Consider the following 14,818-nt stretch of genomic DNA (forward strand, 5'->3'; position numbering starts at 1 on the left):
GCAATAGGCCCTCCGCCCTGCTGGGGCTCGGGCCTAAATATTCCGATGCGAAAACAATGTTTCCCATTTTTCAAATATCATAAACTATACATTTTCGGAAAGCGCTACCTCATGGTGTGGGTCCCTGGTCACTGACGGGTACTTTCGTTAATTTTGAGTGGGCTCCGCCCACTTTGTGTTTTTGGCCCTCTATACAGTAATAATGTTCAATTTTTGCATTACATGCTTATATGCACGGAACATGCAAGAGATGGGGAACGTATTCGTGAGCTACTTAGCGCAAATGAGTGCTTTATATGGGGATCTCAATGTAAAGTGCTCGTTTAGTGCGCACTTTTGCACGGGCTTCGCCCGTTTACAACGGTAATGTTCCATTTTCCTACTACTAATTAGTATGCACGGGGCGTGCATGAGTGAAGGAGTGCGTTAGTGAGTGTTTGGAAGTGGGCGAGCGCTTTGCGCTCGATTTCATGCGCACTACGCGCGCACTTTCGCAGCCGTGCTTTGCACGGCCTTACGGGATTAATAGGCCTCTCGCCAGCTTGTGGCGCTCGGGCCTAATTACAAACTCTTAAGAGGCCATCTATTCTTACTGTAAACTGCCATCTTTGTACAGTATATTAACAAATACACAGATGTTTCATTAGTTCTACTTCTTGTGAACTTCAAACAGCAGCGCTAACCCTTTCTCTGTATTTATTACTTTTGATAAAAATCTCCCAGACCTTTACAACACGAACGCCACAATAGCTGATGAGGGGAACGGACTAACAAAAAAAGTCTCGACGAAATGGAGAGAAATTGCAAGAAGACGAGTGCAAGAATGAAAAGGCGGAAAAGAAAAAGAAAAAAAGACGCAGAGGAAAATGAGTTGTTCATACCTGACTGCTCCTGTAATATAAAATCCAATTTGGAGAGGCATAGAGGAGGGGAGGGCGGCTGTGGGAGGGGGGTGGGGAGGATGAGATAAGGTAACTTGTTCTCTTGTCCCATCTCCTATGCTTATGTACACAGCAGGCAAAGCAGTCGTACCATCAACTCAGCAAACATTAAATACTACCCAATATGGAAGCTGCCCAGACATGATAAGACACTGCACTATCCGTCCTATTAAGAGCCACCCGCCAGTATTAATGCTAATTATGTCACGTTCCCGGGCCAAACTTATTGAATTCTTATCTGCAATGACGGAAGAAAAGGAAAAGAGGACGCAGACGAGAGAAGCAGTTTGAAAAGAGATAGCGACAAAGTAAGTCAAGGCCAAATAAGAATATCTGAAAATTCACATTTAATTATTTTATGTGCAAAGGAAAGTTAAGATAGGTACGACAAAACAGCTAGAGCAATCAAAGAATAGGGAGGAGGGATGGAGACAGACGAAGTAGCCTCAGAAACAGCAGAGTGCCGACATGTGGAGCAATAAATCCGTGCGACAGTGCTGGGCGGTACTGAATTTGGTGAAGTTAGGTTTTCAAGAAATTGTAATCTATATGTGAAGAAGTTTAAAGTTTGTGTTTGAGTACATAACAGCTGGGTACCTGATTATAACACATATTTAAATCTATCTAATTCTTACCTGGCTCTCAAAAACTCTTTGACACATACTTTAGAATATTTTTTTTAAACCTCGGGTGAACCACCCAAGCGCAGCCAATCAGAGCGCTGCTTTTGTTGCTCACTTGCTTTATTATTCCACGCAGACAGCGTGCAGTGGTGTCAAAGTGATGCTTTTACAAACATCTCTTTGGGGGAAAGTGCAAAATTAACTCATTTACAAAAACTTTAGAACACTTTTATTTTACTATTTTTATTATGGGTTGTAGTTGGGTTATAGTCTTCAATATATCAACATTATTTTAGGTTTTGTTTTTAAATACATCAACACTACTGTAGCGCAGTAGTAGTACCATTTTGTATCAACCAAAAGCAAAAGACTTTAAAGACTTTCCTAATGTAAGGTATTATAAGGGCCTTGTGCCACTGTAAAACCGACTTAGAACTTAAAAGCACCACAGAGTTAATTACCTTCATTACTAAACAAAATACTTTTCAAAATGATTCATACAAATGATAATAAGATTTAATTTGCTTTTAATGTGGCAATGATGTCGTTTACATTTAAACCCATAAGATCCTTACAATAATAAGCAATTAGCTGAGTAAAGGTGATGACTTGCTTGGCGTGGTTATAATTCATTGTGGAGCTCTGATTAGAATCACACCTACAAAGGCAGAGCGGATAATTGGAGCAAGTGTGAAGTGCTGTGTGGTGAGAGAAGGTGATATGTGATGAACCACTCAAACAGGAACTTAATGAGCCAAAGGAAGCCAGTGTTGCTAGGTAAACATCGCGGCCAAGGCTAACAAAAGGGCTGTGCAGATCCATTGATAACTCAATACCAAAACAAATATTGACACTGCATCGATGCTAGACTTTTCAGAGCAATGCTTTTTTTTTTTTTTTAATTGACCTTTCCCCCACATGATTTTCTTACATTTAGCAACAGTTTTGGCTCATTTGATCAGCAGGGTATTGCGCCGCTGTCCAGTACTTGTAAATGGAATATGCACTTGAAATGAATGACCTAAAGACTGTTTTCAAGACAAAGGTGCATGTCTCAAAACTCTTAAGGGGCGGCCGAAGCGTTCAGTTTACATTAAAAGTCTATGTAAACGCGCGTCGAGCACGTCGTGCATTTCCCGCGGCGCGATTTCTTCGTTTTTGCGGCGCGATTGGTGCGTTTTTGTACGCACTCGACGCTTTGAGAGCGCGTATGAGGTGCCCGAAGCGCCCAAAGCGGCCGGCGCGACATGTTCAGATTTATTCAGGTTTCTGCAGCAGATGCGCCACAGCAGCCAATCAGAGATGAGGTGCTACGCAGGACCCGGAAAAAGACCCAAAACAAACCCTGCAAGATAAAAAAAAATCCTTAAAACGCAGCTCTTGGAGCAAATAATGATATTGACTAAACTCTGCTCACCTCTGAAGTATATGCGGGTCCCAGACGGGCCCCGGAGCCCATCGCCTCCGCTTTTGGACTTTGTAAAGTTAATAAACCAAAGCCATGGTCCGCCATTAAACTCCATTTACGCCACGAGAAAAGCAGCACAGCACAACTCCTCCACTGAGCATGTGCAGGACGACTCGGACGCACGTCTGCTGCTGAGTGTATTCTACGGACATGAGTCCGGGGCGTCGAGAACGCGCGTCCGGTGCGTTTGTCTTTCTAATGTACACGCGCTCAAATTCTGCGTCGGGCGCGATTCGGCCGCAGTGGTCTGTACGAGGCTTTAGAAGGTTGTGCACAGTGCAGCCTGTGAGGGGGAAGCAGAGGAGGGACACACGTTCTGCAAGTCAAGGAGACATTTTTTAAAATGATGCGTGTGTTCAGATTGGAATTTGTGAAACAAGTGTTAGTGCTTAGATAATTTAATTCTAGAAGAAATACAGTGAAAGTAATTTAGTGCATTTACTGTTTTATTGTTTAACTAAAGTAATTGGTCCTGGTATCAATATTGCAATACTGGCTCCCAATAATAATTGGTGTTGATTGATACCAATGGCAACGCTGTCAAACGTACTGGACAATTGTTTTCGACAACTCAAATCTTGACTCTAAGAAAAGTGGCATATGTCTATTTGAACATATGGCCCAGCCCTGTGCTAATCAGCTACTTACTGCCACTCAGGACCAACCTGACCAGGATGCTTTGGAAGAGGAAAAGACCCCGGCTTGTCCTTGTTTGGGAATTGAAACCAGGACCTTCTTGCCACGAGGCATGAGTCAAGCTACGTACACACAGCGGAAGCCAAATCGCGCCCGACGCAGAATTTGAGCGTGTGTACATTTGGAAGACAAACGCACCAGAATTCAATGTAATCTAACTCTTACTATTATGGATCAATGTGGATGGTGAAGTTAATGTGTTACAAACATAAATGCAGATCAATGTAATAAATAGGAAAGTTGATCATAAAACTCCAACTCTAAATTGGTTTCCACATGATCATACGTCATAAGGCGCTGGTACAGCTGGCAGCCCGGTGTAAACGCTCTCTCTTCTTTCTCACACTTATTGTGCTTTATCTCCTTTATTTTGTAAATATAGTTAGTACTCCCCACTGCCCCCTCACCAGTGAACATCCAGGGACGGGACATTGAGAGAGTGGACTCATACAAGTACCTGGGTGTTCATCTGAACCACAAACTGGACTGGACTCATAACACAGACGAACTGTACAGGAAGAGCCAGAGTCGGCTCTACCTCCTGAGGAGACTCAGGTCTTTTGGAGTGACAGGGCCACTCCTGAAGACCTTCTACGACTCTGTGGTGGCATCAGCCCTCCTGTACGGTGTGGCCTGCTGGAGCAGCAGCATCACAGAGAGGGAGAGGAAGAGGCTGGACAGAGTCATCAAGAAGTCCAGCTCCGTCCTGGGCTGTGCTCTGGACTCGGTGCAGGAGGTGGGGGACAGAAGGGTCCTGGCTAGATTCACATCTATGCTGGACCATGAGTGTCGCCCCCTGCAGGACACTCTCTCCGCTCTGGAGAGCAGCTTCAGTGAGAGACTGATCCACCCTCGATGTGTGAAGGAAAGGTTCCGTAGGTCTTTCCTTCCTGCTGCTGTCAGATTGAACACTCGCAATACTGACCTAACCTAATACTGATGTGCAATTCTGTCATATGTGCAATTGCTGTTGGAATTCATGTGCAATTACTATGAAATTCATGTGCAATCTATGTGCTGTCGCGACACATATTCATGTGCAATTACTGTCGTGATCACATGCAATGGTATTTATGTATTTATTTATTCATTTGTCTATGGGAGTTTTTATTTATTTATAGGAGATCTTCTACTGAAAGTGTTTTTCAGACTTCCTATAAGTGATCTGTTCTGTTCTTCTGTATCTACCTCTGCATCTACCTGCGTTGCACCAATGAAATTTCCCCATGTGGGACAATAAAGGAATATCTTATCTTATCTTATCAAGAGGGGCTTAATTAACCTGGCCAGAGAGATGAATTCTCACAATATTTGAATTCATCTGGCCAAACTCACATTGTTATAATTGGGGCTGAACTGCAAGTGGTGTGAAGATTGGACCAATCACAGAGCATAAAAACTGAATCTTTTGTTTTAAAAACATGCACATAGAGGCGCTTTGTGCATCTCTAAAGTGGATTTAATGAAAGTTTGATTTCTCTGCTATTTTGACCAATCAGCGCGTATTTGCTTGAATGAGCCGATCACTTTAAACAAAAGCCGATCACTTTCAACAAGAGCCTTTCCAGATTGATTAATGTACACAACTGAATTCCGGGTGCTACACATATCAATATGGCATGAGCCAGGTTAGGCTCAGTAATGTTTGGAGGGGAAAAAAAGACTGATGATGTGATATTAGTCGACGGTACAAACTGGTCTGTGTAAATTATGCAGTCTCACGGTCTTTGCTTTTTGTATCTTTCCATTTTAAGGTTCACCAAGTTTAGCTTGGGACATCTTTTCATACACTACTGCTCTCTACAGGAGTGGCATTATTAGCCTACTCTCAGGCTTCCCACATTCAGCAGAGCATTAAAAGAATATGTCGAAATGGGTGAAAATTATGATTTTGAAAATATGTTTACTCACACAATGTACTTTGAATTATTAACCATAAATATGTATGATGTGTAAAACAATGTGAATGTTAATATATTGCTTCAATCAATGCATTTGGAACAAAAAATATATAATAATTCCTATGAATTTTTTGGGTATAACCAGCACACTCTTATATGAGCCTTCAGTCAGCTTTACTTTATCTTAACGTTCTACAAACATTAATTTCCCTAACACTCTGCTGCAGTGATGAAAATGATTATATAAATCCATTGTTCTCTTCATACCCTGGCGAATGCCTCTTGAACCTGCCTCCAGGGTGTCATCATTTCAAGAGGAAGAGGAAGGGTACTTAATCACAAATTTCCCAAACATAACCCATAGCGTGACCAGTATATTTGTGGTGTATCTGGACATGTTTGACTCTCTTGCCTTAACTTGAACAAACATAACTCACCAGACAACTATCATGCTTTACTCATCTCAAGCAACTCATGACATCACCTTAATGTAGAGCTATAAATGAGGACAACATTAAAGTGGACAAGCAGAGGACTCACCGCACAAGTGAGGCAGATTGTTGAAGAAGACCTTGAGCCGCGCCGAGAGCCACTCCATGCTCTCGTGGAGGTTTGCCAGGGCCTTCAGGTCGCTCACGTCTCGCAGGATCTCATTCTGAGGAATCAGTTTGTCTCCAAGGTTACCGGTCAGAACCTCCGACTCTTTGGCAAACGCAGTCCTGGGAGAAAAGGGGTTAAGTTATACAGTCATTCCCACAGCCAAAGCTCCATTCCCCTCTAGTAGTAGATACAAGTACTACATCAGGCTGAGCAGCACATCCAGTTGAATTACAATGTATTTATTCCCTGACTGACAATGGCAGCTCCCTATTTGGGACATTTCCTTTTCCTTTAAACGCAGATTTGTAAATCAAAATGAAAAATTTACATTTTTGGAAAAGAAATGTCACTTTTATCTAACCTTGAAGCAGGCCGTTTACATAAACAAAGGAAAAAATATAACTACAAAAAAAAATCCACAAGTTTACGTTCAACTTGCTTTTATATTTTGTACTGCTCTTATCTTCTTTTAAAGCTTCACTGGACCTTGAGGATAACATTTCGTAAGACCATGCTGTGTTTTTTCCACTTTCAAAAGAACCTTCACCTTGACTTTTTCGACAGTTGGGAAACGCAAAACTCTTTAATGCAAGTTGATCATACATGTGAGTGTTTCTTTTATTTTTGATTCTTTTGTCATAATAAATTAAAGTAACTATATTGTTCAAAAAGGCCTGCTTCATTTGACCCAACCATTTGTCATCTGCCAGTAAAGCCTGTACAGGAACCTTTGGCATCACATTACACACTTTTTCTTTAATTCTATTGAGCTTCCTATTCTGGGTCATACCAGTTTGATTTGAGTGTGTGTGTGGGGGGGGGGGGAGAAATCCTGCTTTAAGATTAAATAAAGTCAACAACAAGTGACAAACAACTAATAAGTTTTGTTTTTTTCTTTAAATTATCAAGGTTTTAAGCAACAAGAACCCATTTTCAAAACTTCGTCTGTTCTCTTTTGTCAAAAATATACCACTATTGATCGAGGGCCCTGCACAGTTGGAATGTGCAGTTTATTAATGAGCTTTGTTAATGCTCCAGGTTGCCATACGTGCAGCAGAAGCTAATCCCTCCTTTCATAACATAACTGAAAACGCGGCGAATCAAAAAGTCTCGCCGTCTCCCTCTCGCCATCTCTTTGCAACTATGTGTGTCTGAGAGGGATGTGCGCGAAGCAGATTGACTTTCTTTGGCCACATAACCAATTTATATATTTACTTTACTTTACTATTCCGCTCCGATGGGCTGCAGTGTTCCCTTAAGAGAGCGCGCATTCAAAGGCAATTTCGATAAGGCTGACCCCCCCCACCCCTGTACCCCTCCTTCGTATCCTCACTCTTATATTTTTCCTATTTTGTCCTGCTGCGTTTCCTCACTTTCTTCAGATATAGAGGGTTTAAAAGAGCAATCATGACTCCTTTTATGGGCACATCTTAGTCAACACAGAAAGCAGGTTCAATAAAATGAGAGCGTAGAGTGTAGACACAGGGCGGGATTATTGGTGAGATCGCTCTACTGCGGCTGGCTTTATTTCCTTCTGTTTGGTATTGTGCGAAAACGGAATTTATACAGAATTGCTGAACTTATGGGAAATTGATGGATAAAACTACCTACTTTGGATATGACAATTAGGGCTGCAATGATTAATTAACTAATTGTGACTACTCAACTATAAAAAATAATCATAGTCATAATGAGATAATGTAATCGTTATGTGAACACATCAAAATGTCAAATATAATGTTAAATAGTATCTATCTAGAAGCCTTCAGTCATATTTCAACTTGTGTTTCTTTAAAAATGTATTTAAAAGTCTCAGTGCACAATAGAAATAGATTTCTAGATTTGACAGAATTAGGAATGAATCCATGAGAGAAATTGCTCCTTTTAGTTGCTGAATGTGAAGATTGACAAAGAGAACTAAACACACTAACTGCCCTTTCTAAATTCGGTTATGCTTAATTTGCATCTTCGTATATATTTGGTAATCATTTTTCATTTTGTAGATGATACATCTTGTGGGATTTCAATCATGGAGAGGTCTAGAATCAGTCCTCTTCAGTAAAATAATGTGGTTTGGAGCAGGTTTTGGACTTCGGAGTAAGAAAGTGAGCTAATATCTGTGTCTAAGGGCAATGATTAAAATCTGTCTCGTTTACAATTATGAAATCAACACTGAAAGGCATTTTTATGTTGTTTGTGAAAATTAAAAAATAAAATTGAACAATCGAGACTGATCAATACAAGGAAAATGAACTGTGATTTTTGTTATTGCTATATCGCCCCCTGTCCTACTTTTTATTCATATTTGATCACTATTTAATTTGTTTCAGGTCTTTTCATGACTTGATTTGAATGTATATTTGAAACATCATCAACCAAACTTGTTAAACATAAAACCAGCAAATTGTTTAGAATCCATTTGAAGCCGCACTCATTGGACAGGATGGACTATACAAACTGTTTCCTTTATTAAGAAGTGTCCAGAAGCTGCCCTATTAGACAAATGCATTTTGATCATAACAGTGTAGTGAGGAGGATCTAAGGAATGCAGAAGAAACAATGGTAGATGGAACTGGTGCGTTACCGGGTGTAGTCCTCCTCGTCCTCCCTCTTCTGCCGGGCCTGTCGCGGCTGAGTCATATTGGCCCAGTTTGGCAGCGACTGCAGCAGGCGACTGATGTCCTCATCTTTGGACCACGACGCGCTGATGGTGAGCTTCTCCTCGCATTGCACAATCGCTCTGTGGATAAGCAAACGACATACAGAAGATCCTTAACAATACATTCTCAATTCTGTTCTGAAGTGGAACATAGTGCAAGTTAGATTTATCAACGGGATATCATAAACTGTGAAAAATCCAGATGGTTTTGGCAAATAAAGAACACACTTCTATGTCTTTAGAAAATGGTTTTATAGCAAAAGAAAATTGGATTCTGTCAACTGGACAAAAAGTTAAGACGTTTTGCCACTCATCCATGTAACTTTCACATTTACGCCCTTAAAATAATACTTTAGGCTTTACTGCACAAATACTGTTCTTCAATGTACCCACTAATTCATTACATATACAATATCACAAATACAACTGTTTGTTTTTGCTAAAAGTCCATTTGGACACTTTTAATCTGTTTTTAGAACTAAAGCTAACTGACTGTATGCAGTATATTCAAAATTGTAACTTGATTTGTAGTTAAACATTTTTTTTACAAAAAAATAAAATAATTTCTTACCATCCTGGTCAGTTAATCATTGAAAGTGTGCTATAACTATTTCACTTTTTCCTCCAGTTGCCTCCATTCGGGAATTTTGAACATTCTGATACATTTTAAAAGGTCTAGTGAGGTTAAGACATGTTTGTCCCCTCCACGGCTCATCTTTAAATGCATGTATTAAGTCAAAGCATGTACAGGATACTTTTAATACATCATAATAGAACAAGACTCAGTTGTAGTCATCAGGACACTGTAAAAAAACAGTGTCCAGATGACTACAACTGAATCTTGTTCTATTATGGAACACTACATTACCTGAATAATTGCAGTGTTTAGAATTTGCTTAGTGAATTATTCAAATTACAATTTATATCTCCGACATGAAAACTAGATCAGTGTTATGTGTTGTTGTTGGGTTAATTATAAAGAGACTGGCTTGTCATAGGCACTGCACCAGCGCCCATAAATAATGAGATCAAGACCTAAGATGCACACGGGTTTTAATGACAACATCTCAACACTAATGAAACAGAGCTATGTATTTTCATATTAGCTCACTGTCACTTGTTCAGTAGTGTTTGTGTTGACATTTAGAGCAGAAGATCTGATTTGCTGTTGGGGTAAATTGCTACTGACTGCCACCGTGTAGTTGCTTTGTTTCCATATGTTTGAGACGGAGAAACTGCAGGATTCTGCAATTAATTTCATCTAACAGTCCAAAACGGTTAAGAGGAGAGACTGCACAGTTTGGCACATACTTTTACATTCTTTCATTTCTACACTTTTGGGGGCGGGGTTGCACTCTAACTTTTCTTGTAGAGCAGGTACACATTCAAAAACATGTCTATTGCTATCCTCGAGCAAAGGAGTGAAGGAGGACTTTTTTGTGAAAAAGAGAATCCTTCTTTCAACAGGAATGCTTTAAAGGAGACCTATTATGCAATATTGAATCTCAGGTTATTTTCACCATATTATAATTGTTTTCCCTTCTCTATTACACAGTCAGAGGGGCCACACCAACTTGTCAATGCCCGATTCCGCCAGATCGCAAGTGAGAGTGAATGTGGATGCAATTTAAAAATTAGCCCATGGCTACAATCCGGCGTGTTTACAGCATGTGTATCATGTACTGCATGTTCATTAACGTGCAATGTCCTCACCAAATAAACAAATCATAATCATAGAGGGATTCATGCTTGTTTGAGTAATCTTTATTCTCCTGCAGACAAGACACCATTGCTCAGACAGTTTCACCGTTCCAGAGTCCCCAGATACACGCCCCCTGCTCTTTACCTACTGAGTTTTGCCATTTTATTTTCTTGAACAGTAACATAGATGGGATTCAGCAGCGTTGCATCGTTGTTTTTGCCGAAAGGAAAAAACTGCAACCCTCCATAAGCCAACTCACCATAAAGGAAATCTGAGTGGCAGTTTTCAAACCTGGAAGTCAGTGGACTTGTTTTTTAAGACATTTTAGATCAATATGGCAAATTAAGGTGTTCAAAAACAAAATGATCCACGAGTGTCATAGATTATAGCTATACAGCAGACAAAAAGGACAATAAGCCTTCTTTAAGTGATCATTTGCCTTCTGTTTACAGCAGTTTGCTTTCACCTTGGTTAGAGAGAAAACAAGCCAATCAAATGCTAGTCGGTGCTGGTGAAGGAAAGGCTGTCAGACTACAATAGGACAATAATAGGACAACAATAGGACAACAATAGGACAACAATAGGACTACAATAGCCAAACTCCTCCCTGAAGGCGGGGCTTAGTCAGCTAAAGTTAAGTTTCTCAGACCAGTTCTGCAGATAGAAAACGACTGATGGACTCATGACAAAAACTTATTCCGTGATGGATCACTTCTGGATGAATGATGTATTGAACAGACTATAAAGTCGAATGAATTGTTGTTACTGATATAAAAGCTAAAATAAACCACACACTTTAAATAGAACGGACACATGTAGCCTTCACCTGTAGGCGGTGTTGCAGATCTCCTTGTACTCTTTGAGCTTGTCACAGACCATCTCCAGGAACTGGTTGGAGTAGGCACTCAGGTCCTGCATGAGGTTCATTAGATCCTGGATAGACTTCTCCACCACCACTGTGCTCTGGAGGAGGAAAAGACAGCAGAGAGGGACATGGAATATGTGAGGACAAAGCCTACGACGACTGTTTGAATGAATGTTTATGATGACTTTTTCCCATTCAAATGATGGAATAACATCATTCACAACAACATTCCTAAATTTTCATCACTCTGAAATGATTTTTATAAGGAAACGTTGATATTGTTTTGGTTTTTATGTTTAAACTTTCAAATATCCCTGTGAGAGGAAAATGTGTTAATCATAACAATTAACCTGCCTTCCATTTAATACAGCAGATTATTTAAAATGAAATATAATGGCCACAAATTGATGAAATATAAATATGAATAAGCTCATTGGCTCCTCATTGTAGGTTTTTTCTCTCCGGCTGTAGCCAATAAGCCATATAAGTCTAGCCAAAATAATCCCAAATTTAATTCATTTGCACTAATGCTAGATATTTTTTGCAGTTCGTAACCTTTGGTCCATGAAAAAAAACAATGCTTTTGTTCAACACAATTCTAGTGTAGACAACTCACTTCACTCGGTCATCTGGGTGGTTTTGTCAGTCCCAACATTCTACTGTATACTGGAAGAATGGATGATTTTTGTGTGCGTTGAAGTGAATATAGGCTTGAGTTTTCCTATTTGTGCAGCGTTTTGAACTCTATAGTGTGTCGCTGTCAGGATGAAAGTGAAACCGGGGTGTATATTTGTCACCGCGGAGAGATGGTGACAGCAGCCATTACAGATTAGCCATCCCTGCGTGACTAATAGCTATGGAACAACTGGCTAGTTTCATATCACAAAATACACTCACACATTGACTACATTCAGAGTTAGGGAGAGTAGCAAAAATGGGACGTATAAAGTACTGTTAATTTTATTTTATAATATGTTTCTGGCCCAAAAGCTTTATTAGAAAGGACAGATGTATCGTAAAAAAACACAAACCACCAGCAAGCACAGTACTGTTCATTTTCAACTAGTGACCCAAATAATAAGAGTAGAGAAGTATTTGCCATAAATATTACTCTATGGCAAACCTGTATTATTTATGTCTCACACACAAAACATATTTTATTGTGAAGGGGCTAAGGAAGTAGTGGAGGGTTTTTGGTGGGCGTGGTGAATGTATTTAGGGTGAGTGTTGTTGCACAACAGAGACTGAACAGTTCCTCTCGTATACTTTTTCAAACTTCCACAACTCTAATGCCGTGTTCAAACCGCGGCATCAAGTTCGCGCCCGGCACAGAAGATGGGCGCCTGTACATTTTGAGGCAGACGCCTCGGACGGATGTCTGAAAGTTACAGCCACTTCTGAGCCACTGTCCGTAAAAAACATGGAAGGACCCCTGATCACTCACCAGCAGACGCGCGCCCGAGGCGTCCAGCGCACATGCAGTGCAGGACGAGTTTGGTGTTTAATGGCGAACCAGGTTGAGAGAGTGGCTTTAGTGTATTAATTTTACAAAGTCCAAAAACAGAGGCGATGGGCTCTGAGGCTTGTCTGGGACCTGCAGATACTTCAGAGGTGAGCAGAGTTTAGTCAATAATCATTATTTGCTCTTGGAGCGTCTTAAGGATTTTTTTTTATCGTTGCAGGGTTTGTTTTGGGTCTTCTTCCGGGTCGTGCTTAGCACGTCACTGGTGCATAATCTCTGATTGCTGCTGCGCCACGTCTGCGTTGGACGTTCTGGACGTCCAAAGAGTCCAAAGCGTCCAAAGCGTCCGACGTTCAAACGTACCTCATCCAATACTTTTCTGAAGTTGTTTTAGCTTCATTCATGTTTTTTAGGTAAGTCCCCTCCCTCTGAGCCTCAGAAAACATTTAGTTTTCAAATTTCCCAGATTTGTGATGTCGATAAATAGAGCTCCAAGATGTGTTTTTTCTAAGTTCATAAATCCTCGCCACTTGTTTGAAGTATTTCTGCATCAAGCCGTGTTCATTACAACTGCGTGCCTGTATTATCATGTCAGGGGCAAGCTAGGTTTGTTTAACTCTACAATGTAATTCCCTCTGCAGCCAGTAGATGGAATTCCAACTCAATTCTTGACGTGGGAAACACCTTAAACAGACAAATCTGAAAGTAAGTTACCAAATACTATACAATACAATACAATATTGTCAACATAAATTTGTGACTTTTGTGACAACAGAATTTCTCAGTGGATGGCCACAAATTGCCCTTTTAGTCAATGAAAATATAACTTGAGAAAGTAGTTAGTTCTAGGAACAAACCTGAAAAGCAGAATTTCTTTGACGCATTACTAAATGAATCGTGACTGACCATTGCAGAGTACAAGGAACAAACTTTTCAAAGCATAAACCTTTGAGCAATTCTAAAGCAGTTAATATGATTACAGATGAGTATGTGCCATTTTGCTTGCTTCAAACACGTCATCAATATTTCTTATATAGAGTAAAGATATGAACGCAGAGCAGCCTCATAGAACTATTATTTCTTGTTAAATAAATTAAAAGGCAGTTTAACCTTCAATTTATATTCACTATTCATATATTCATTGCCTGCTGTGTAAATTTAATCTAGAGTCTCACTTTTAGTCCTGAAATGGGAACTCTTCTAGCGAGGGTAAATAAAGAGAGTGACAGAGGAGATACAGTACAGAGGATGAACAAATATCAATGGAATACATTAGTTTAGATTATCTATCATTAATATAAAATAGTGGGCATTATTTCAATGGACACTTCTTCTAAAGCAGTGCAGAACTTTTAGAAACATAATCTGACTTTTAAAAAGATGTATCGACTATATTCATGGTGGATAGTTTTTCTTTTCTTAAAAAAGTGGCATAAAGTTACGGTATTCAGTTCCTTAAGAGCTGGATACATCCAAGAAATAGTTATAACCATGTTATGACCTACAGCTCTCTGTAGGTGGCGCAGCAGTGTCTGGGATAGAGTTACTTTGTCAATGACTTTTAGAGTAACATAAAGGAAGGAGCAGAAAAAGGACTGTAATAAGTTCTGCAGGTTTGAGCCAGATGTCAATGAACCCATTTCTCCTAGTCATTTAAAAGCAACATTTTCATAAAAAATAGATTCACATCTTCACATTCAGAAAATGATCAGAGCAGGGAATCGATCGCCAAAAGTGGTACACTGTATTTTGAATAAATGAACAAGATCCAAGCTGGACGTGACTTGGCCGTTGATTAGTCAGTACTTTCTGAAGTTTGCATCGTTCACAAACTGAGATTGATCCTTGGACTAAATCTCGACCTAGACTTGGCTAAGACTAGGACTTAGAACAGGCCCAAA

At 40.0% G+C, this 14,818-nt stretch overlaps 1 protein-coding gene across 1 annotated transcript in view; it reads right to left on the reverse strand.

The window, feature by feature from the left end:
* Positions 1-14,818, reverse strand: part of exoc4 (exocyst complex component 4) — a 217,828-nt gene that overhangs the window by 57,482 nt on the left and 145,528 nt on the right. Inside the window, exons 14-16 of the mRNA XM_072453575.1 lie at positions 11,417-11,553; positions 8,814-8,969; positions 6,170-6,348 (exon numbers count right to left, since the gene is read on the reverse strand). Coding sequence (XP_072309676.1) covers positions 6,170-6,348; positions 8,814-8,969; positions 11,417-11,553 — 472 coding nt within the window. The remainder of the gene's footprint in view (positions 1-6,169; positions 6,349-8,813; positions 8,970-11,416; positions 11,554-14,818) is intronic.

The sequence above is a fragment of the Eucyclogobius newberryi genome, unplaced genomic scaffold (assembly GCF_026437365.1).
Source record: "Eucyclogobius newberryi isolate DKJ021-1_F unplaced genomic scaffold, fEucNew1.0.hap1 SCAF_2, whole genome shotgun sequence".
Classification (NCBI taxonomy): Eukaryota; Metazoa; Chordata; class Actinopteri; order Gobiiformes; family Gobiidae; genus Eucyclogobius; species Eucyclogobius newberryi.